The sequence below is a fragment of the Panthera tigris genome, chromosome A2, assembly GCF_018350195.1.
Source record: "Panthera tigris isolate Pti1 chromosome A2, P.tigris_Pti1_mat1.1, whole genome shotgun sequence".
NCBI classification, from domain to species: Eukaryota; Metazoa; Chordata; class Mammalia; order Carnivora; family Felidae; genus Panthera; species Panthera tigris.
The window spans coordinates 153,826,773-153,852,448 of record NC_056661.1 but is presented as its reverse complement, the minus strand read 5'-3'; the positions used below and the strand labels follow the sequence as shown (position 1 = coordinate 153,852,448).

At 37.1% G+C, this 25,676-nt stretch overlaps 1 protein-coding gene across 5 annotated transcripts in view; it reads left to right on the top strand.

Moving 5' to 3' along the window:
* The window catches only part of BRAF (B-Raf proto-oncogene, serine/threonine kinase), a 166,794-nt gene that overhangs the window by 64,531 nt on the left and 76,587 nt on the right, over positions 1 to 25,676 (top strand). For all 5 annotated transcript variants that reach the window (XM_042973734.1, XM_042973713.1, XM_042973743.1 and 2 more), the window contains exon 2: positions 12,964 to 13,065. In XM_042973734.1, coding sequence (XP_042829668.1) covers positions 12,964 to 13,065 — 102 coding nt within the window. The remainder of the gene's footprint in view (positions 1 to 12,963; positions 13,066 to 25,676) is intronic.

Genomic DNA, 25,676 nt, shown 5'->3' with positions numbered 1-25,676 from the left:
ATAAAACGTTAAAAAATAATAATAATAAAGTTACATAGGGGCGCCTGGGTGACTCAATCAGTTAAGCATCCGACCTCGGCTCAGGTCATGATCTCGCGGTTCGTGGGTTCGAGCCCCCCCCCCCCCTCCCCCGCGTTGGGCTCTATGCTGACAGCTCAGAGCCTGGAGCCTGCTTCGGATTCTGTGTGTCCCTTTCTCTCTGCTCCTCCCCTGCTCATGCTCTGTTCTATCTCTCTCTCAAAAAAATAAATAATAAAACATTTAAAAAAATTAAAAAATAAAGTTACATAAACTTAGTGGATGACCTTATGGACAGTTTAAAATAGTTCATTTTTGATGCTGTTTTGTTTTTCCAGGATCCGTGAAATGATAAGGTTTACCTGCTGTCAGCCAGAAAAAAATTTTTTCTTCCTCTTACTTCCATTTTGGATAATTTTAAATTAATTTCCAAGTTTGACTCAAAAGTCAGGATATTTTTCGCATATTGATTTCATGAACACCACTTCCCTATTTGTATATCTCACTCTCTCCTTGAACAAAGTAATTGTGAAGCTATTATCAACAAACTCTTAAATCCTCAACCTCTTTTTTAACCTTAAAAAGATTCCAGACACCTGTCTGGCCCCTGATCATTGTGCTTCTTCAGCCTTCTCGAGAGAAACTCATTTCACAACCCGTGGACTCCGGGACCAAGGAATGACTGTAACAGTTACTAATTTCCTTGACTCTTTAGTCTGTCTCCCCTTTCATTTTGTGAGTCTAACAAAATAGCAACTGCACACCATCTCTCTTCCATCTCTGTCTTCAGCAATGGCTGCTGGCAGTGCTGCTCCTTCTGTCTTCCGGTGAAGACTGTCTGTCCACTCACTGCGAACTTCTCACAGCTCCCGCTTTCATCTCTGGACTTCACCTCAAAGTCTTCATTGAGAAGTTAGATGCAGCTCTGATCTCACCACCGAATCTACAAACCTGTCTGCGTTGGTCTTGGTGTTCTCTACCTTCCTTTCACTCATTATCAGAGACCTTCCCTGATGGTCTCATTCCTCTTCTTGTGACTCAGGTTCCATCTTCTTTTTACTGTCTCTAGGGCTTCTTTCCTGCAGTTCGTGTCTCTCTTCCACATCCTCAATGTCTCCCTCTCTTTTGGATTTTCCTTTTAGCCTCCAAACATGCTGTTATCTCCCAGCCCTGCTGTATATACAAATATATGCAGATATTGTAATCAGATATATAGAAGACACATCCTTCTTAGTGTCTTCTGTCTGCTATTCTTTTCCCACTTTTTAACCAATAAATTTTCTTCTCTGAATAGTTTTTCTCTTACCCTAGTGTCTGTTTCTTCTCAACCATTTTTGTGGACTCTGGTTTTTGTTTTGTCTTGTTTTGTTTTACTAGTCCTCTAAATGTTGGTGGGCCTTAAGGTTGAGTCTTTGCCTACACTCCCTTGGAGGTCTGCTCATTAGTATGCTGTGACACCTAAATGTCTCCTGCCTTCTCTCTCCTCCTGAGTTCATAACCAGCTTCCCTCCTTGATCATGTAATTGACCTCACCTGTTGGGGACACAATGCTTGCTTTCTTTCCCTCTTGATTCCCCACTTCAGTAAATGACTTGACCGTCCATACTGTTGCTTACGCCGACATTTTGGCTCTGGACTCTTATTTTTCTTTCTCACCCCTTCCCCATGTCTAATCCATTAGTAAGTCTTATCTTCTCCACCTCTAAAATATATCCCAGATGCACCAATTTTTCTCCACCTCCACTGCCTCCACCTTAGTCCAGGCAGTCATCTCTTGCTTAGCCTACAACCGTAGTCTCAACTGGTCTTCTTTGCATCCACTCTTGCCCCCTATAATCCATTCTTCACTGGAGTGATATTTAGAGGCATTATAATATTTATGCTCTGGATTTCCATTATCTAGAGTTAAATCCTGACTCTGTTGTTTGCCAGTTCTGTGGCTTTGAGCGAAATACAACCTCTGTGCCACAGATATTCTCATCTAGAAAATGGGATGGTAATTGTCAGAAATAATAAAATATCAATCAGATTATGTCACACACACGCACATACCTGGTTTTGAAAGTTTGGATTCTCACTGCACTAAGAATAAAATCCAAACTACTTACCATGGCTTTTTGCTTAATGTTCCTGACCTCTTGTTTTCATGTTCTCCTTGTTTACCTTACTAAACCCACACTTTAGTATCTTTTAGCTCTTTACTTGCAAACATAGCTTTTGGTGGGGTATGCTTGCTTGCTTGCTTGCTTTCTAGACCAGTTTATTAGCATTCTTGTTTTGTGTTTGTTTTGTTGTATATAAAGATAGTGCCATTTAAAAAAATTAGTTGATTTTTTTTTTTTTTTAACCTGGTGACTTATCTTTTTAAGTGCTAGGACCAGGGTTCTACTGTGTTTTTCCAGTTTTGTGGGAGATTTATAAAATTCTTAGAAGTGGAATTGCTAAGTCAAATGATAGGAAAGTTTTCAGACCTATGAGTCCTATTGAGGTGAGTTTTTGAGACTTCACATGTCCACAAAAGTTTTCATTTACCCTCGTATTTGATTCATATTCATGAATAAAGGACCAAGTTGATTATGGTAGAGAGCTTTGCAGTTATACAAATATAGACCTTTGTTCTAAATGGGAAGTCTGATTGTGGGTTCTCTTGAACTTTGTGTATTCATTGGTTGTTTTTTTCTAGGGCACAGGGATTGGAGTAGGCAGGTTTAGGGCCACCCTAATTATAAATGTAAGGTCAGCAAAAGTATGGAGGGAGCTAACCAACTCACAACCTTCATTTCCTTCTTCATTCTCTCCTTCCTTCCTTTCCCAAGCATATAAAAAAGTACAGAGAATAATATTGATCATCCATGCACCTATAACCCTATGTTGTTGAATCATGTCTTTTATCATATTTGCTTCAGATATTTTAAACAAAACATTACAGACACAGATAAAGCACCTTCTAGCTAATCAAAGATAATCAGAGTGTATCCTTTGTATCTGTTCCCTGCTCTGTTCATCTTCAGAGGTACCCATTATCCTGAATTTAATGTTCATCATACCATTCACGCTTCTAAACTTTTGACATGGGTGTATATCTATAAACAATATCAATGGCATGTTTTAAAGCTGTATATATCTTAGAACTTGGTTGTTTCATTCAATATTGTGTGTTGGAGACGTATCCTCAATGATAAATGTAGCTCTAGTTCTTCATTTTGACTTATGTATAGTATTCCATTTTACAATTTTTTTTTTTTTTTTTTTTTTTTGCCCCTTTTCTCTTAGGGAGTATTTTAGTTGGTTCTAGTATTTTGCTATTAAAACAGTGCTGCAATGAATACTTCTTGTACGTATGTTAATGTTGTAATAGCTGCATGATAGTATAATGCCCACCATCAGCTTTGCTAGATATTTTCAGTTTACTCTTATGCATCTGTATCATACCCACATGTAGAATAGAAAAGCACCTATTGCCGTACATAGTTAGACCTAAAGTTTTTGCCAGTCTCATGGGTGTGAAATGATTTTTCATTTTAATTTGCATTTCTTTGATTGCTAATGAGGTCATTCATGTTATCATGTATCTGTTGGATAGTCTGAATTCTCTTTAAATCTACTACTTGTTCATAAATCCTTTGCCCATTTATCTTTTGGATTATTTGACATTTTCCAAAAGGATAGCCAGTTACCCCAGCATTATTTATTTATTTTTTTAATGTTTATTTTTGAGAGAGAGAGAGAGCGCGCGCGTGAGCATTCAAGGGAGGGGCACAGAGAGCAGGAGACACAGAATCCAAAGCAGTCTATGAACTGACAGCAGAGAGCCCGATCCAAGGCTCGAACCCACGAACTGTGAGATCTGACCTGAGCTGAAGTCAGCTGTTTAACTGACTGAGCCACCCAGGCACCCTAGCATTATTTATTATATGGTCCATGATGTCCCCCACTAAATTATAATGCCAACACAAACTATATCCGTTCTCTTTGCTCTGTTTATTGCTGTGCTATCCTATTGCTTTATAAATCTTGCTCTATAGTAATAACAGTCTTACTCTCATTATTTAAAATAGCTAAAAGACTGTATCATTTTATAGTACTTTTGTAAGAATTTTAGAATCAGTTTGCCAAATCCATGGGGAAAAAAAAATCTCAGGATTTTGTTTATTGTACTACACTGAATTAATTTGGGGAAAATTTGAGATTATTACAATATTGAATCTTCACATAAAAGAGCATTTATGTTAGTCTTTGTCAAGTGAAGGGGTGGAACATGCACATACACACATGCATCACATGGCAGAAATGTGAAGTAAGATTTAGTGGAAAACAGTAAGTACCAGAGCACACAGAATCCCCTGAGTTCTGTTATCTTCACACAGATATATACTTAGGGTAGACCTAACTAGAACTAATATACCAGAGAAGGGGCTCCTAAGTAATAATTGGAACTTTGAGGTTGCTGGAATGGCCTTATTAGAACGGAGAGCTCTGTGGCTGTCATCAGCCTTTTCTTGCATTGAGCAAACTCAGACCTCCTAAGTCAGCTTGTTGATAGGCTACTAAAAGAGAAGAGGAAATAAACCTCCAGAGTCATTTGAGTTTCTCTTCTCAGTCTTCCTTTATGCCTTTGCATATTATTTTGTTGTTCCCTTCACAAAGATCTTGCAAATCTTTTATTAGATTTATTCCTAGGGGCGCCTGGCTGGCTCAGTAAGTAGAGCATGCGACTCTTGATCTCAGGGTTGTGAGTTCGAGCTCCATGTTGAATGTAGAGATTACTTAAAAATAAATTTAAAATCTTAAAGATCTTTTTCTAGATTCTTTATAGTTTTTGTTGCTATTTTTGAAGGGCATATTTTTAAAATTGGCTCTGGCTGATGCACTGGATTACTATTCTATCCACCCATCTTGCATTATTTATTTATGTCTGTTTTTATATTTTCATACTCTTAAAAAATTTTTGTTTTAATGTTTTATTTATTTTTTGAGAGAGTGGGAATGTGGGGGGTGGGCACAAGAGAGGAGGATAGAGGACCTGAAGCGGGCACCTTGCTTACAGGCTGACTGCTGCAAGCCAGATGCAGGCCTCAAACTCACAAACTGTAAGATCACGACCTGAGCTGCAGTCAGATGCTCAACCGACTGAACCACCCAGGCACCCCTCCATGCTATAACCCTTCCATACTATAACCTCCTGTATATAATATCAGTGGTAACAGGCACCCTTGTCTTATGCTTGACCTTTCACTGTGATATTTTGCTGCAGGTTTCTGTAGATATACTTTATTAAGTTAAAAGATCACTATTTCTAATATTCCAAGATTTTTAAAATAAGTAAATGTTGAATTTTTCAAAATACACTCGAATTTTGTTACTGATTTTTAAATTAATTGCATCGTGATAAAGAAATAGGGTTTGTATGACAACAGTTTTCTGTGTTTATGAAACATGTTTTGTGGCCTTGAATGTGACTGGTACATAGAGGAAAAAAGGAACAATAACAAAACTTGATCAGTTCCGTAGAAGTCAGAAAATCAAGAAAAAAGCAGTGTAAGTAGAAAGCACACAATAAGACTAGAAATAAATCAGGTACAAAAATGTAAATGAACTAAATTCTCTGATTAAAACATAAATATGTTTAAAACAAAACATGCTAGCAAAAGGAAAAAAAAACTTTGCATAGTTCATTTATAGGCAACACAAAGATGAGAAAAGACATATCAGGCAAATGCTGGTGTAAGTAGGTTTGTATCATAAAATAGACTTTAAGAGAAAAAGCATTGTTGGGGAGAGTTAAAGGAAAAAGAGATAAAAAGTTTGGAGAAAAACTCAATCCTACATAGAAGTTGAAGTAACAGTACAACAAACGTTTGCATTGATATCACTTACACCACATAGCTTCAACAATTGTTAACATTTTGTTAGATTAATAGGTCCTGAAAAATTATTTCACTTGTCTAAAATTATGTCTAGGGAGATTAACAATTCCGTAATCATATGTGTAGTACATGTTTAAATTTCCACAGTTATCCTAAGAATGTCTTTTATAGCTGTTCTCCATCCCTAAACTAAGATCTTCTTTGTGTGCATGTGTTGAATTAGTTGTTGTCTTTTAATAGTTCTTGTCTTAGAGTCTTGAACAGACCACCCACCGTTTTGTTTCCCATGACATGATTTATTAAAGAGACTAGGATACTTGTCCTGGAATGTCCCACATTTTGGATCGTCATGGCTTTGACTTTTAAAGAGAAAGATAAATGTCTTATAGAATGTCCCATATTCTGTATATGTCTGATTATTTCATTATTTTTTTTTACCCTGTATATTTCTTCTCAACTTGAAGCTAAGTGTAAAAGTTTGATTAAAGGGTGCCCGGGTGGCTCAGTCGGTTAAGTGCCCGACTTTTTTTAAAATTTTTTTTTTAATTTTTTTTTTTTTAACGTTTATTTATTTTTGAGACAGAGAGAGACAGAGCATGAACAGGGGAGGAGCAGAGAGAGAGGGAGACAAAGAATCCGAAACAGGCTCCAGGCTCTGAGCTGTCAGTACAGAGCCCGACGCAGGGCTTGAACTCACGGACCGTGAGATCATGACCTGAGCCGAAGTCGGACGCTCAACCGACCAAGCCACCCAGGCGCCCCAAGTGCCCGACTTTTGACTCAAGTCATGATTTCATGGTTCATGGGTTCAAACCCCACATTGGGCTCTGGGCTGACAGCTCAGAGTCCGGAGCCGGCTGGAGATTCTGTGTCTTGTTCTCTCTCTGTGCCCTCCTCCACTTGTGCTCTGGTGTCTCTTTCTCCACCACCACCCCCCCCCCCCCCCCACACAAATGAATAAACTTAAAAAATTAAAAAAATGTTTGATTAGATTCTGTATTAATGTTTTGCAGGTAAACTTCATGGGTGATAGATAATGTGTCATTTATGTTGTATCACATTAAGAGGTACTTGTCTGGTTGTCCCTCTATTAATGATTCTAAGCTACATCTCCTTATAAAGATGTGTGTTTTTCCCTCTGTCTTTAATCTGTGTGGAAATGCTTGGACCCTATAGGAGTATTCTGTTCTTCATCAGCTTTTCACCTAACAGCTTCAACCTCCTGTGATCCTTTCTTGAATCAGTGATTTTATATTAGCTGGCATTCTTTTAGAAAGAGCTTCCCACATCAAATGGGAATAACTAGAATTTTTTCCAAGAAGGTAGAATATAAAATACATAATTCTTTTCCACTAATGTTTAATTTTTCTAAAGATGTAACAGTCACCTACAGTGGTGGCAAGTGTCTCCCAACAAACTTCTTACTTTTATGGACTAGTGAGTTTTTATTTATCTTTTATGTATGCAACCTGTTGTAATTAATTATAGTTTTTACTCTTTTTGCTGAAAATCTCCCAAGTTTGGCTAGTAGGAGTCCCTTCAAGCTGGCTCCTGTGTTGTTTTGACATCTGTCTGGCACATGAAGATGTTCCAGGATCCCTCTTGAATAATAAGTGGGTCTTAGAATGCTTTACTGCTGCCCATTTGCCCCCAGCAACTGTTGTCATTGTTTTTGTTGTTATTTTGTATAGTCTGCTTATTTAGATTTACCCTTGTGTTTATTAGTTTCCAGGTTCCCCATTTGTATTAGTTTCCTGTGGCTGCTGTATCAAATTACCACAAACCTGGGGTTTTACCGCAAATGTATTCCCTTAATAATTCTGAAGGTCTGAGATCCAAAATGGGGTTCACACTAGGCCAATCGAGGTGTCAGAAAGACTGTTCTCCCTCTAGAGCACATTTCCTTGCCTTTCCCAGCTTGTAGAACTGCATTCCTTGAATTCCTTGATTCATGGTCCCTTCTTTCAGCTACCCAGGCCAGCAGTGTAGCATCTTCAGATCTCTCTGGTAGGTCTTCACTTACCTAATCCTCTGTAATAAAATCTCCCCATTTTATAAGGATGCTTGGAATAACATTTCGGGCCCATCCAAGATAATCTCCTTAATTCAGAATACTTAATCACATCTGCAAAATTCTTTTTGTCATATAAGGTAACATAGGTTCTGGGGTCTACAGTGTAGATATTTGGGGGGCTGTTAATCAGCCTACCATGCTGCTCTGTCTTTTACATTATTCTGGGTTCTGTTTCCTTTTAGGTTGTTAGCTATTTTCTTTTGTTTCTTGAAGTCATTTCATTATCCTCTGGCTTCTTATACTGTTGTTAAGAAATATGCTGTCAGTGTAATTTTTTTTTTTTTTCTCTCTGGTTGACTTTAAGAACTTTTATGAACTTGTACTTCGACCTATATGGCTGTGGATTTAGTTTTTTCTGTCATGGACAGGACACAGGACTCCTTGTGCTACTCTTGAGAATTTTTTATTTTCAATTGTTTTAGAAAATTACACCCATCTTCTGTTCAAATATGTCTCCCATTGTCTGTTTACCTTCTGAATTTACTAATTCCATTCTTTGCCTTTCCTGTTTTCCCTTCATTTTTCTCTGCCTTTTGGCCAATTTTCTCTGAATCCTCTTCTAGTTCTTTAATTCTTTCTTTAGCTCTAATCTGTTTACTTCAGCTGAGGTTTTATTTTAATGACTGTGATTTATCATTTTCTCATGCTCCCCTTTTATATGTATTGTCTTTAAGCTTGGAGATATTCTAGAATTATCTCAAAAGAAACTTTGATATTTTGGTTGGCAATTTATAAACTTTGATTTCTTTCTCAAGCTGATTGTATTTGTTTTTTATTTTAGAGGAGTTTTTCAGAATCTTTTCCACTGACTGATTGTCTAGCCTTCATGCTTCCACTGCCATGATTATTTTAGCAATTCTTCTGAAATTTTAGGACCATGTCTCTCTTTTTGAATTATTTATTTTAAATAAATTTGTTTACATAAATTTGTTTTACCTTTGGTAATAGTTATTTGTTGTTTGGGCATCTGTTAGACTAGCGTGTAATTTTCTCCTTTGACCTGTTAAGTATTATTTTACTGGATTCCTGATGAATGACTAACATTAATTTGAGGGAAAGAACAAGAGTGAGAGAGGGAGAGGGAACTGAAAGGAAGAGGGAAAATAGAATTTAAGAGGTTTTCTATCCCCACAGCTTGGATTATTTGTGTGTGTCTGTGTGTGTGTGTTTTTTTTTTTTTTTTTTCATTTTGTATTCTTTTTGTCAAGTTTGGATATCTGGATTTTGCTAATTTTATGAAATGAACTTGGAAGATTTTCCTTTTTTATATGCTTTCACATATTAATGACTTACTGTATTTTCTTTAAAGGTTTGATAGAAGCCAATCCTATAATAATCCGGACTTGATGCCTTTTTATTGGGAGGAAGGGAGGCAGTGGCTGTAGTTTTCTGTGCCATTACTGCCCTGCAGTTCTTCCATAGCAGTTGGTCTGAATTTATATTTTATTAATTTATATTTTAACATAGGCGTCTTCTGAGGTGGGTGTTAAAAAAATTCATTTTTGTGGGGGAGGGAATTTTGCCATCTGTAAAGTCACTAGAAATGATCGATTGTTTACTAAGATTGCCTGATTTTAATTGCTGTGGTCCACTGAAGAGATCAAAACAGGACAGGAAATCTAGTACCTTTCTTGAATTTTTTTGCTTCTGTTTGTAATTCTTTCATTTCCCTTTCAGGATTGTTGAAACAGATTTTCTTCATTTTTTCCAAGAAGGCATTTTAAGGCCAAAACTATATATCTTCTCTTAGTTTTACAATATCTTATTCTATTTTTTAAACTATTTATATTTAATAATTATCATCAAAGTTCTTTCTCTTACTCTTCTGGGAAATCTGAGCAAATTTTTTCTACCAGACTCATCTTCCCTAATTTCAGTGACGGCTCATAGTGATTTTTCTTCATTCTTTGGATATAAAATACTTTTGTTTCGGGAATTAAGAAATCTTATTCCAGAACATTCATGGTCTGGCCCTGCCCTACCTCACCAAACCTGTCATTTTCTACTCCCCAGTACAAAAATTTTATTCTAATCAGTTTTAATCAGCTCAGTTCCATAATTTCCCTCATGTTCATTTTCCTTTTCTAATCTAATTTTTTCCTTTCTCTCTCTCATTCCTTGGGGGGTGGTTCTTTACCCTAACTGTACATGAGTTTTATCTGTGGAGCTTTAAAAAAAACAAAACAACAACAACAACAACAAAAAAGGCTTTGGATAATAACATCTTCATTTATTTACTGAAGTGGAAAGAATCCCCGAACTAGGCCTAATTTTTCCTCTCTTCCCCTATTCTAAAGACAGCCTGAATCTTAGTTTCATCACTGATTGAATACCTGTTATGACTAAGACACCAAGATAAGTGATGGGGAAACGAAAGATAAATAAAACATGTTTCTGATCTCAGAGCACCTAATAGACATGAAAAACATAATCAATTTTAGGATATCAAATTCTGACTATAAAGCACTTCTGCCTGAGTGGTCAATGAAGTCAACATAGAGGGAGGTTATCATTTTCTGAGATGAAGAGACTATAGGAAAAAGAAGTTTTGGGGGGATTGTGGGCTAGACCAGAAGTTAAGTCTTTGAACATGTTAAGTTTGCAATGTCTATTAGTTATTTTAGTGGAGATGTTCAGTAGGCAGTTGGACAAAAAGTCTGGAGTTGAGAGGACAGAGCTGGATTTTAAAATTTGGGCTTCATCAGTCCATATTTGGCATATAAAGCCACAAGATTGGATAAGATCACCTGGAGAATAAGTATAGCTAGAGAAAAAAGACATCCAGTGCTTTTTGGGGGATATGAAAAATTAGCCAAGGAGTCGTAAAGGAAAATAATACTATATCTGACAATAGAAAGAAAAGGAAACTTCTGTCATTGCTTCTCAAATTCTGAGATTTTGCATGTATAACATGCTTCTGGAAGATTATGCTGCTGCTAGTCTATGGACCACTTTTGAGTAGCAGGACTTTGTCTGACAAACGAGGCATAAAGTGAAAAACATGAAAAAACCACAACATTTGGAGGAGAATAGGGTTAATATATAAAATATCTAGAACATAGGCTGTCTATAAATCAACAAGAAAAAAAATAGAATGAAAGAAAGAATATGGATAGGGAATTTTCCAAAAAGAAATGTAAATGTCCAGTAAACATGAAAAATGGTTTTCTGGGAAATACAGATTGAAACAACAAGATCACCTTTCCCCCTTCAGATTGGCAAACGTTTCAAAGTTTGATAAGACCCAGTGTTGGTGGGATTATAGGGAAAAGCATGGACTCATACCCTCCTAGTAGGAATATGACTTGGGACTTTTTTTCTATTGGAAAACCATTTGACACATTTATTAAATTTTTAAGTGCACATAACATTCAATTCAGGAATTCTATGCATTGATATCTAAAAGGGAAACTTAAACCTGTGCCCAGAAAGGCAGTTCAGAACTATTCATTGAAGCATTGTTTGAAGTTGAGAAAAATGGAATAATCTGAATATCCTCTAGGAAGAGAATTATTAAATAAACCAAGGGTCCTGAAGCCCCCTCCTTGTTCATCTATCTATATACCCTCTTGTACATTTTTTAATTACCACACATTTTTAAATTACAACTTTCAGTAGTTTAAAAGGCCTTAATCTCTAGTGTGTATTATATTTATGCTGTTCATTTTTGGTCACACCTTAGAATTCCAGGTTTAGATCATGCAGTTTATGGAGTATCTAGTATACAGTGTAATTTGCAAGCACATTCTCTAACCACTCAGATAAATTGGACTCATTCTTCATCAAGGAAAAAATGACTTTTTAAAAAATAAACACATAATATATGCCTATACTATAACCACCCAACTTCTGAATTCTAGGCTGGCCAGCTGGATAAATGAATGAGGCTTGGAACCCTGCCAAGAATTTATTTCACTGATAAAATAAGGTCTTGGTTTTAACCCCTACCCCTTTTCTCTCAAGGGGTTTTTCCCTCGTGTTGACTCCGTACTTTAAAATTTATACATCTTAGAACACTGCACATTAGTAGGATCTGAGATGGAGAAGAATTTTGCCTTTCTTGTATAGAACGGAGAATTACAATGTGGTGATTTTAAAGGGAGAGGAGGAAAGGAGACTAGTTCTCAAGCAGTTCAATTAGGAGTACACAAAAACATCAAGGAGCTGAAAATTGTCCTAAAATTATCCGTGACCATCCACTGTTAGGTTGCTCTTGAAGTTTGAAGACCATTGACAATAAGCAGTGTCATAACAATATTATGAAATAAATGTTTCTATCCTTAACACCACCATTTAAAAACAGTAAAATACATATGTATTGATATGGAAACAACTTTGAGGAATGTTGTTCAGGGAAAAAAGCAAGTATTAAAAATGTTTTTTAAATATAATATTTATATGTATTTGTATACTTTGTATATGTATTATTATATTTACTTTAATAAAAAGGAGATGTGGAAAGGATGTATAACAAATTGTAAACGGCAGTTGAGTTTTGGGCAAAGGGTCCAGGAATGTGGGGAAGTGTGAAAAGAGACTTTCGTCATTCTTTTTTTTTTTAATTTTTTTTTAATGTTTATTTAGTTTTGAGACAATTTTTGAGAGACAGAGTGCGAGCAGGGGAAGGGCAGAGAGACAGGGAGACACAGAATCTGAAGCAGGGTCCAGGCTCTGAGCGGTCAGCCCAGAGCCCAACGCGGGGCTCGAACTCACAAACCGTGAGATCATGATCTGAGCAGAAGTCGGACGCTTAACCTACTGAGCCATCAGGCGCCCCTGTCATGTATGGCGCCCCTGAATACTCATGTATTATTTGAATCTTTTACAGTTGAGAATATTTGTACTACTAGTGTAGAAAAGAGTTTTTAGGTGTTTAATAAAAGATGGGAAAAACTGCTATGCTAAATGGTCTCACAGTTCTCAGCTCTAAATTTCAAATTTTAAAATATCTCTAATTCATATCCTAAATGATTCTTATTTACATTCTTTTAAATTATTTTTCAGGTGTGGAATATCAAACAAATGATTAAGTTGACACAGGAACATATAGAGGCCCTATTGGACAAATTTGGTGGGGAGCATAATCCGCCATCAATATATCTAGAGGTAAGCTTTTGAGTATCATATCTGTAGTGATTTTTGATTTTTGATTTTTGTTATTTTAGAGACAGCGAGAGAACACAAGTGGGGGAAAGGGACAGAGGGGGAGAAAGGAGAGAGAGAGAATCTTAAGCAGGCTTCACACTTAGCACGGAGCCCCGTGCAGGTCTCAATCCCATGACCCTGGGATCATGACCCTAGCTGAAACCGAGAATTGGATGCTCAACCGACTGAGCCACCAGGTGCACCTGTAGTGATTTGGAAAATAAAAACAAGAACTTACAAAAAGCATTTGTACTAGTAATAATGTTTACCCTAGGGGGTAAGATGAGAAATAGATATGGGAAGGTGGATTACCTTCGTCTTTATTATATTATACTTCTTAATCTTACTTCATTTGTTACAATAACATAGAGTATTTTGTAGTTTGGAAAAGGAGAAGTCATGTATAAACCTCAAAATATTACTCTGTTAAAAAACTTATTTAAAAAGAGAGAAAGAGAAAGCATTCAGTTGTGGAGGTTAGAAAACTAGTTGCTGTGTTAGAAAGTGGGGCCAAATTTTGTGAAGTATCTTTTTTCCTTGTGAAATATCTTTTTTTCCAGCAAATCCCCCCAAATTGGTGTTTGCTTTCTTAATAGGTAAAATTTATAATATTTAAATAGCTCAGAATTGCTTAGCTTTAGTGTTTGAGACTTTTGTATCAAGACTTGAGCATCATAAATTTATAGTCATTGTTCTTAATCCTGTGGTGTAGTAGTTTCTGTTGTAATCGCAGATAACCTTTCTTGCTGTTGGTTTCCTGATGTAAGTCACTCGGGTTCCATGACGAGCAAGCTGTTAGGGAATCCAGGCAGTCAGGCTTCACGGTCCACACTGCTTCCCGCTGCACTACACTGCCTGTCGCTGTAAAAGCTGGTCCAGCTGTAATCACTAATCATATAGAAATATAACCATAAATTACAAATGATCATGTGCCTTCAAATGCCTTACATTTTTAGGCATGGATTGGTAGACTCCTAAACTAAATTTCTAGTTCAGTAATCTGGTTGCACTTAAAGGACGTTAAATCTTTCAAGTATTTTCATGAGAAAGTAAGTTTGCATTTCTAAAATAAATTTAGAAGTTTGGAAATAACCACTGATAAACTGTTGGCTTCTTCATATGGCTTCTCTCAGAGCACACTGCCAGATACCAGTAGTAGGACCACAGTTCATACCTCTGAATACTAGTTAGTGTGCTTTCCAATATCCCATGCTGTTTTACTTTTCTGTCTGAGGAGGGCAAGTGCAGGAGTCATAGGAGGCAAAGAGTCCTGGTGAAAATAGTGATTCTTTATTAATTAGAATTAGACAGTTTAACCAACAGTTTTTGCCAACCATTTCTGTGTCTTGTGAGACTCTCCCCCACCCTTAGTCGTAATACATTTGCATCAATAACCGTTTTTGACTATAGTAGGGATTCAGTGCCCCCTCCACACACTGAAATTCTTCACGTTCTTCACTGTTCATATTACATCTAACTAGGACAATATAAAGCAGACCATACCTCATAGATTATATCATTAGCATGTAGATTCTTTTTTTAAAAAAAATTTTTAATGTTTATTTATTTTTGAGAGAGAGAGAGAAAGAGAGACATTGTGAGCAGAGGAGAGGCAGAGAGAGAGAGAGGGAGACACAGAATGTGAAACAGGCTCCGGGTTCTGAGCTGTCAGCACAGAGCTCGACGTGGGGCTCAAACTCACGAACCACGAGATGATGACCTGAGCTGAAGTCTGATGCTTAACCAGCTAATCCACCCAGGCACCCCATGCAGGTAGATTCGTATTCTTAGGGACACACTACAGAATTTCTCTGTAGAAGGCGATATAATATAGTGATTAAGATGAACTTTGATGTCACATAGGCCCTATGTTTGAATCTTAGCTGTGACTTAGCTTCTGCAAATAGGTTACCTAATCTCATTATACGTGACCTCATTGGTAAAATGAGAATACTGTCACACATGTAGTAACTTAAGGTTTAATTAAGTTTATAATTAGGAAATAGCATCATTCGTCACACATATTGATTACCCATAAATTTTTGATTCATTCATTCAGCAGATATTTATTAAGTGCCTGTTTATATTTATGCATTTATGCTTTTCTAGGCTCTGGGGATATAGCACAAAAAAAAAAAAAAACCACACAACTGTGCCTTTAAGCAGCTTATAGTTTTATCAGAGGAGGGAATTACAGGCAATAAACAATAAACCTACATAAACATTGGATAAACTATGAAGAGGAGCCTACCTGGAGATGACAGTATTCTTCCCTGGGGAAAGTTGATGAGGGCCAGTGGGAAGACCTTTGGGTACTGATATTTGAAGGCCCTTCAGTGAAAAACCAAGTTTGTTGGTTAGCCACTGAGACCCATCATTCTGCTTTCTGTCCCTACATATTTGACTACTCTAGGAACCTCAAACAAATGGAATTGTACAATATTTGGCCTTTTGTGACAGCTTATATCATTTAGCATATGTCTTCAAGGTCCATCCATGTTGTAGCATGGGTCAAAATTTCCTTGCTAATTAAGGCTGAATAATGTTTCCACATTTTGTTTATCCATTCATCTATCAGTGTACCATTGATGGTTGGTCATTTCTATCTTTTCATTACCACGAATAATGCTGATTTTACTCCTTTTGACTGTATACCAGAAGTGGAATTACTGAATTATGTGGTAATTCTGTATTTAATTTTTTTTAATTAACTAATTTCTCTTTAATTTACATCCAAGTTAGCACATAGTGCAACAATGATTTCAAGAGTAGATTCCTTAATGCCCCTTACCCATTTAGCCCATCCCCCCTCCCACAACCCCTCCAACAACCCTGTTTGTTCTTTTATGTTTAAGAGTCTCTTATGTTTTGTCCCCCTCCCTGTTTCTATATTATTTTTGCTTTCCTTCCCTTATGTTCATCTGTTTTGTATCTTAAAGTCCTCATATGAGTGAAGTCATGTGGTATTTGTCTTTCTCTGACTAACTGATGTTGCCTAGCATAATCCCTTCTTTTTTTTTTAAATTAGTTAATTAATTAATTAATAAAGTTTTTATTTTTTCTAAATATTTTTTTTCTTTTTTTTTTCAATATAGAAATTTATTGTCAAATTGGTTTCCATACAACACCCAGTGCTCATCCCAAAAGGTGCCCTCCTCAATACCCATCCCCCACCCTCCCCTCCCTCCCACCCCCCATCGACCCTCAGTTTGTTCTCAGTTTTTAAGAGTCTCTTATGCTTTCGCTCTCTCCCACTCTAACCTCTTTTTTTTTTCCCTTCCCCTCCCCAATGGGTTTCTGTTAAGTTTCTCAGGATCCACTAGCATGATCCCTTCTAGTCCCATCCACGTAGTTGCAGATGGCAAGATTTCATTCTTTTTGATCCCCAAGTAATACTCCATTGTGTGTGTGTATGTACACATATATATGTACACATATACACACATACACACATATATACATACATATATATATGTGTGTGTGTGTGTATACACACACACACACATATATATACACACCACATCTTCTTTACCCATTCATCTGTTGGTGGGCTTTTGGGCTCTTTCCATACTTTGGCTATTGTCGATAGCGCCGCTAGAAACATTGGGGGGCATGTGCCCCTCGAAACAGCACACCTGTATCCCTTGGATAAATACCTACTCGTACAATTGCTAGGTCATAGGGTAGTTCTGTTTTTAATTTTTTGAGGAACCTCCATACTGTTTTCCAGAGTGGCTGCACCAGTTTACATTTCCACCAGCAGTGCAAAAGAGATCCTCTTTCTCCGCATCCTCGCCAACATCTGTTGGCTGAGTTGTTAATTTTAGCCATTCTGACTGGTGTGAGGTGGTATCTCATCGTGGTTTTCATTCCTGATGATGAGTGATGTTGAGCATTTTTTCATGTGTCTGTTAGCCATCTGGTTGTCTTCTTAGGAAAAGTGTCTATTCATGTCTTGCCCATTTCTTCACTGGATTATTTGTTTTTTTGGGTGTTGAGTTTGATAAGCTCTTTATAGATTTTGGATACTAACCCTTTATCTGATATGTAGTTGCAAATATCTTCTCCCCTTCTGTCGGTTGCCTTTTAGTTTTGCTGATTGTTTCCTTTGCTGTGCAGAAGCTTTTTATTTTGATGAGGTCCCAATAGTTCATTTTTGCTTTTATTTTGCTTGCCTCCAGAGCCGTGTTGAGTAAGAAGTTGCTGTGGCCGAGGTCAAAGAGGTTTTTGCCTGCTTTCTCCTCTAGGCTCTTGATGACTTTCTGTCTTACATTTTGGTCTTTCATCCATTTTGAGTTTATTTTTGTGAATAGTTTAAGAAAGTGTATTTAATTTTTTAAGGAAATGCCATACTGTTTTCCACATTAGCTGCCTTTTACATTTCTGTTAGTAATATACAGGAGTTCCAGTTACTCCATATCCTTGCCAACACTTACTTTGCGCGTGCGCGCGCGCGTGTGTGTGTGTGTGTGTGTGTGTCTAATAGCCATCCTAATGAGTGTGACATGGTATCTCATGGTTTTGATTTGCATTTCCCTGATGACTTATGATGTTGAACATCTTTTCATGCATTTATTGGACATTCATTCTTCTGTGGAGAAATGTCTTTTCAAGTCTTCTACACATTTTTTAATTGGGTTGGTTTTTTGTTGAGTGGTAGGAGTTCTTTATATATTCTGAGTATCATTCCTAATTAGATATATGATTTGCAGATATTTTCTTCCATTCCATGGGTTCCCTTTTCTCTCTGTTGATTATATTCTTTATGCGAAAGTTTTTTTTTTATTTTGATGATGTCTCATTTACCTGTTTTCCTCATGTTGCCTGTGCCTTTGGTGTCACATCCAAGAAATCATTACCAGACCCAGTGTCATGAACCTTTTTTTTTCTGTTTTCTTCTAAGATTTGTAATTACAGTTTTAGCCCTAACGTTGAGGTCCTTGATCCATTTTCAGTTAATTTTTCTGTATGATGTAAGCTAAGTGTTCAACTTCATTCTTTTGCATGTGTATATCCAGTTTTCCCAGCCCCATTTATTGAAAAGGTTGTCCTTGGGGCGCCTGGGTGGCTCAGTCGGTTGGGTGTCCGAATTCGGCTCAGGTCACAATCTCGCAGTCTGTGAGTTCAAGCCCCGCATCGGGCTCTGGGCTGATGGCTCAGAGCCTGGAGCCTGCTTCCGATTCTGTGTCTCCCTCTCTCTCTGCCCCTCCCCCGTTCATGCTCTGTCTCTCTCTGTCTCAAAAATAAATAAAACGTTAAAAAAAAAATTTTTTTTTTAAATAATAAAAAAAAAGAAAAAAAAAGAAAAGGTTGTCCTTTCCCATTGAATAGAAACTTTGACACATGCCCTTGTCAAAAATCATTTGACCATGTATGTGAGAATTTATTTGCGGGCTCTCTTTTGTTTTCCGTTGGCATTTATAGTCCAACTTTATGCCAGTTTACACTGTACTGATTGGATTACTGTAGCCGTGTAAGGATTTTAAAGTCAGGAAGTATGAGATGTTCAACTTTGTTTTCCTTTTAAGGATTGCTTTGGCATTTCACTATCTTTTGAGATTTCATATGAATTTGAGGGTGGATTTTGCTATTTCTGAAACACATGGGGATTTTGGTAGGGATTGCATTGAATCCATAGATTGCTTTGTGTAGTATTGACATCTTTAGAGCTCATAAGTCTTAAATATGAATGGACAGCTAAGAATAACCAAATATTGGAAGAAAGCTTATAGCAGGAAAACAATAGCAAAAATGGTCAAAGCAACTCAGAAATAGTGCACAGAACAGATGAGAACCTGAAAATAACTATAATTAACATCAGAGATAAGAGAAGACAATCTGTTCTTATTTCATGGCTGTACTAAAGAAACAAAAGTCTTAATAGAGAACAAGAAAGAGCTCTTGGTATTAAAATAATTAAAATAGTAAGCAGAAAATGTAAATACATATGTGTATGTGTGTCTGTGTGCATATACATAAACAATTGTTGTAAGATAAAGTTAAGGAAATCTCTAGAAAGCAGAATAAAAATAAAGATGGAAAGTATTAGAAGAAAGATAAGAATTAGAGAATAAATCTAGGAGAGCTATAAAAATACCAAATGCTTTTAGCTACAGAAAATCAAAAACACCTAATCACAAGTTGCCCAAACAAATAAGAGTTTTATTTTCCCCTCCTGTAACAAGAAGCATGGAGGTAAATTATTTTAAGATTGATTCCACAGCTCAGAGTTGTCAGATGCTGGGGTGGATCTCTACAGTCCTTTAGGCCTTCTGTCATGAGTGCCACAGATCTGTATGCCATCATAGGACACCTCAAAGCAGGAAGCTGGGATCACACACGCTCTCTTGTATCCTACGCGCTTTCAAGGAGGAAATTTTTCCCTTCAAATCCCCTACACGTCTTTTCCTTTATATCTCATTGACCAGAATGGGGTCACATGTATCCCTACACCGGGACTATGTTTATATTTCTTGAAGTAAGAGGCTAAAATGTGAAGTTTTTCCAGTGTTCACTGTTTGGCTTTAAGATAAGCTTGAGCATTGGTGACTAGAAGTTATGCTATAGTTATTTCGTTCCAAACATTTCAAGATAGGAAATAATGTTTTCTATGTTTGATATTTTTGGTATTTCCACAGGAAGATAAAACTTTACCTATCCCTGCATCTCTTCCTTGTAGCAGAACAGAGTGAAATCAGTTCTGTCACCATCAAAATCTTATGTCCTTGTACTAATTTATTTAAAAACTAGCTTTTAAGTTGTTCTAGATTTTTTCCTACTGACGTGAATAATAATTAAAATTATATTGATTCTCTTGATGATAACTTCAGTGAAATGAACTATAGTACTCTTAAGGAATTTCAAATTTGGCTTTTTAGTCTTTGGTTCCCTTTTTATTTATTATTATTATTTTAACATTTATTTATTTTTGAGAGACAGAGATAGAGCACAAGGGGGAGGGGCAGAGAGAGAGGGAGGGAGAGAATCCAAAGCAAGCGCCAGGCTCTGAGCTGTCAGCACAGAGCCCGATGTGGGGCTTGAACCCATGAACCATGAGATCATGACCTGAGCTGAAGTCAGATGTTTAACTGCCTGAGCCACCCAGGCGCCCCATAAATCTTCATCCAAAGGAGGAAAAGATAAGTTTGCCTTGAAGAGTCATTTCCCAGGAAATCTTTTTTTTACCCAATTTTTCTCCCTCCATACATCCAACAAGTTATTTGAATGCCTTCTGTGTGTAAGATAAAATGGTAGATGCTTCTCTAGTAGTAGGTTCTTCTTTTTGGACCTGACATATTAGATTCCAGAAGAGAAGGAATAGTGTTTCTGGAATCACTGTGCTGGTGATACATACTGGTGTTACACACTGAGTCCTAGCTACCATAGAATTGACATGTATGCCAGAGTGCCCTGCAGACAGAGGCATGGTAACGGTAGTAGCTCCTGACATTTATTATTTGCTATATACCAGGCACTGTTCCAAGCAGATAGTCGATCGTTTAATCCTCAACCTATCCTTTGAGTTACACTTCCTATTCTCATTTTCATTTTATAGATGAAAAAACTAAGGCACAGAGGAGTTTAGTAATAACATGGCTAATGCTACAAAATTAGTAAATAATGTAGCCAAAGTTTGAATCCACACATTCTGAATTCAGCATCTGCTCTTAACTGCTATATCATTATTATGATACTGACAGCCTTTTTGGTCTTTAATCTGTGTAGAACCCAGGATGATGCAGAGATAGTTTATTAAAACAAGTGAAAAGAATACTAGCAGCAAGGTCCTTCGTGTGGAGTACAGAGCAGTCCATTAGATACCATCTTTGGGCAATCTGTAAGATTTCATTGTATCTTGTGAAATGAAGTTTAACAATAAATTTAATGGACTAATGATAAAAAATGCTTATTTCACTGCTTTTTCCCATTTGTTTAAAGTAGATCCTTAGATAATTTTCCTCCCACTTTTCCCCAAAATTTTATTTTTAAGTAATCTCTCCACCCATTGTGGGGCTTGAACCCACAACCCTGAGATGGAGTTGCACACCCCGCTGACCCAGCCAGCCAGACATCCCTCCCACTTTTACTTGAGAAATGATTCACATACCGTGAGATTCACTTTTTTAAAGTGTGCTATTCAGTGGGGTTTTTTTAGTATATGCACAAAGTTGTGCAGTCATCACCACTATCTTAATTCCAAAACATTTTCATCACCCTAAAGAGAAACCCTTTACTCATTAACAGTCATTGCCATAAGCCATTGGCAACCACTGATCTGCTTTGTATTTCTATACATTTGCCTTTTGGGGCACTCTGTGTAAATGGAATCATACATGATACGGCATTTTGTGACGGGCTGCTTTCATTTGGCGTAATGTTTTCAAAATTCATCCATGTTGTAGCATGTAGCGTTCATTCCTTTTTATTCCCTCATGTAGATATATCATATTTTGTTTGCCAATTTATCAGTTGACATTTGGGTTTCCACTTTTTGACAATCATGAATAAAGCTATTATGAACATTCATATATAAGTTTCTGTGTAACATCTGTTTTCACTTGTCTCGGTTCTATGCCTTGGGATGGAATTGCTGTGTCCAATGTATGGTAACTTGATGTTTTAACTTTTTGAGGAACTACCAGACTGTTTTCCAATGTTAGCTGCTCCATTTTAAATTCCCACCAGAAATGCATGAGGGTTTTCATTTCTCCCCATCGTTACCAACACTTACTCTCTTGTTTGTTTTTTAAACAGTCATGCTTGTAGTTTTGACCTAAAAATGGTAAAGCATCTTTTTCATGTGCTTATTAACTGTTTATATTCTTGGGGAGAATACTAATTCAAATCTTTTGCCCACATTTTAAGCTGGGTTATTGTTCAGTTGTGAGAATTCTTTGCATATTCTAGATAGTAGATCCTTATGAGATATATATATATATTTTTAAGTATTTTCTCCTAATCTGTGGGATTTATTTTTGATTCTTTTGGTAGTGTCTTTTGAATTTTTTTTTTTTAACGTTTATTTATTTTTGAGACAGAGACAGAGCATGAAACGGGGGAGGGCCAGAGAGAGGGAGACACAGAATCCGAAACAGGCTCCAGGCTCAGCTGTCAGCACAGAGCCCGACGCGGGGCTCGAACTCACGGGCTGTGAGATCATGACCTGAGCCGAAGTCGGCCGCTCGACCGACTGAGCCACCCAGGCGCCCCAGTAGTGTCTTTTGAAGTATAAAAGTTTTAATTTTGAGAAGTGCAGTTTATCTGTTTTTTTCTTTGGTTGGTGTGATTTAGCGTGTCATACCTAAGAAATTACTGCCTAATCTAGGTTCATGATGATTTACTCCTATGTTTTCTTCTAAGAACTTTGAATTTAAAAATTTTTTTTAATGTTTATTTTTGAGAGAGAGAGACAGAGCATGAGCGGAGTAGGGACAGAGAGAGAGAGGGAGACACAGAATCTGAAGCGGACTCAAGGCTGTGAACCGTCAGCACAGAGCCCAACGCGGGACTTGAACCCACCAACCGCAATATCATGACCTGAGCCAAAGTCAGACACTGGTTAAGTGGTTAACTGAGCTACCCAGGCGCCCCTCTGCTAAGAACTGTGTAGTTTAAGCTCTTAGTTTTAGGTGTATGATCCGTTTTGAGTTACTTTTTTATTGTAATCTTAGGTAGTACTCCAACTTCATTCTTCTGCCTGTAGATATTCAGTGGTACCAGCACCATTGTCAAAAATCAGTTGGCTGTAAATGTAAGGCTTTATTTCTGGATTCTCAAGTCTTCTGTGATGTTCTATATATGTATCCTTATTCCAATGTCTTGATTACTGTACCTTTATAGTAATTTTTGAAATGAAGAAATGTGAAGCCTCCAAGTTTGTTCAAGATTATTTTGGTTTTCTGAGTACATTACGCTTCCATATGAATTTTAACATCCGCTTGCCCATTTCTATAAAAAAGCCATTGGGATTTTGAAGGATTATAGTGAATTGGTAGGTCAGTTTAGGGAAAATTGTCATCTTAATAATATTAAGTGTTTTTGTATTATTTAATTCAAAAACATCCGACATGATCTGTGCCTTCAACTAGTTTACAGTTTAGTAGAGTCATGTTAAGAACTCAGCTAAGTAGGGGCGCCTGGGTGGCTCAGTCGGTTAAGCGTCCAACTTCAGCTCAGGTCACGATCTCGCGGTCTGTGGGTTCGAGCCCCGCGTCGGGCTCTGTGCTGACTGACGGCTCAGGGCCTGGAGCCTGCTTCCGATTCTGTGTCTCCCTCTCTCTCTGCCCCTCCCCGTTCATGCTCTGTCTCTCTCTGTCTCAAAAATAAATAAAAACGTTAAAAAAAAATTTTTTTAAAGAACTCAGCTAAGTAATACAGGGATGACAGTAATAAACATAAGAATTGCTAGTACTACTTATTCCTGCTAGTAAGAATATTTATTGGGTTTTTGCTATGTGGTAGCCTCTGTAATAACTTCTTTTACTTGTATTATCTCATTTAATCCTCACGAAATTTTTTCATAATGAGAAAAACATAGTCCTATAAAGAAGAACATGATAATAGTCTAAAGGAGGTGAAGAGAAAGAATACTTCTTTGGGGTTTTATCAAGCAGAGCTTTAAATGGACTTTGAAAAATAAGTAGGATTTTGATGCGAAAGAATAAGGTTTTGGGAAAGCTTCATCCTGAAGAAGTATCTGGTATCTGTAGTATCTGGAAGAACGAACCACAAGAATTTTGTTGATGATAACTGGTGGTGGCTGAGGTGTGCATTTTTGTGGGAGGACTTGTCCATATTTGCTGACTAAGGAAGCAGAGGAAAAGTTGGAAGATATAAGAGAAATTGGGGATAACAGTGTACCAAGGCCTCTGTAGAGGCCCTAAACATTCAGTGCCATTACTAAATTGAGAACAGAAGAGAGATGGGGCGGGCCCCTGGGTAGCTCAGTCGGTTGAGCATCCCACTGTTGATTTTGGCGCAGGTCATGATACTGGGTTCATGGGATCAAGCCCCACATTGGGCTCCGTACTGAGCATGGAGTCTGGTTAAGATTTTCCCTCTCCATCTGCCCCTTTCCCCCACTCGTGTGTGCTCTCTCACTCTCTCTCTAACATGAATTAAAAGAAAAGAGAGATAGGGAAAGGCATGGAGAATTGCTTAGACAAAGAAAGAAGAGGAAGCTTTTATTTGATGGCTTTGACCTCCAGAGTAAATTTGAAGGTAATGTAATGCTGTTTTCTGAGTGAGTTGAAGATTGGGTGATGAAGGTAAGGAGGCAGACAAGCATAGAAAAGGTTGGAGTAAGTATTGTGAAAAATGTAATATGTTAAAAATAAGTAAAAATTTTTGGGTAGTACCCTAAAGGACTAATTTCCACGAATTGATAATGGGACTAATTGACCTCCTTCTATCTTCTTGACTTAATTAACTGACCTTAACTAATTGACCTACCTTACTATCTTCTCCAGCAGTGTATGGTAATCTGAGAGAAAGAATGGAATACTTGAGTGGTTAGAATTTACTCCAAATTTGTATTTGACAAACAAGTTGGTAAAAGAATAAGAATTAGAGAATCAGAGATGTTACTAGTGGTATTGTTGAAATGGTGAGCCGCAAAGTAGGGGCAATAAGGCAGTCAAGGCCCAAATCTAAGAAACTTCAAGGGATTAATGTTGATATCATAAACAGATTAATGTAGTAAGATGGAAACTTGAGAAGGTGTGTTCAGGGACAGGGGAGGCTCCACATTGAGGTCTTGTCATCATTTGGAACTCCTGGATCTTGAAGGTAGAATGAAAATTAATACCTTTAGAAATAAGTTTAGAGAACTTTACGGCAGGAATGTTAAAAGAGTAATCCACACTGAATGCATCAAGGATAGTGGGATGAAATGAGTCAATCCAGGGACAAAAGGCAGGCAAGAGCCTTGATTGCAGCTGTGAGGATGGAGAGAGGTGGAATAACTGCTTTGTACTTAATAAAAGAAAAGAGCTATTGATAAGTGCAGTGAAATAATAGCTTGTAATCCACAATGGAGGGAACAGTATATTTTCAAAAATTAAGACTAACATTTTGATAAAGAAATAACATTCTGAAAATTTATTGTTTAAGTGCATTCCATTTCCCTAAGGCTTACTTTGTGTACTTGTCCAGATGATAGTAAATAAGATTTGATATATGCAAGGGGGAATTTTTATCTCCCAGACTGCATGTATGTGATCTTCCTAGGGTAGGAATTGCGTCAGTCTTTATTTTTTTAGTTTGAGTCCCAAACAGTGCCAGACACATGTATGCTCAGTATATACTAACTGACGGATTAAAGGCTGGATAAATGGATCATATTAAAAGAGATGCCCATAAGTAATTAGCTCTTGGAACTGAAAGCTAACACGAAACACAGTTCAGATAATTTTGAAGTGATTTGATTGTAATGCCTCAAAATGTTATGAAACATTTCCAGAATCAGGGTATGGTAGCTAGTAGGTTATAAAGGAGAGGGCTTTTTAAAAATTTTTTAAAAATATTTATTTACTTTTGAAAGAGAGAGAGAGAGAGACAGAGCGAGAACGGGG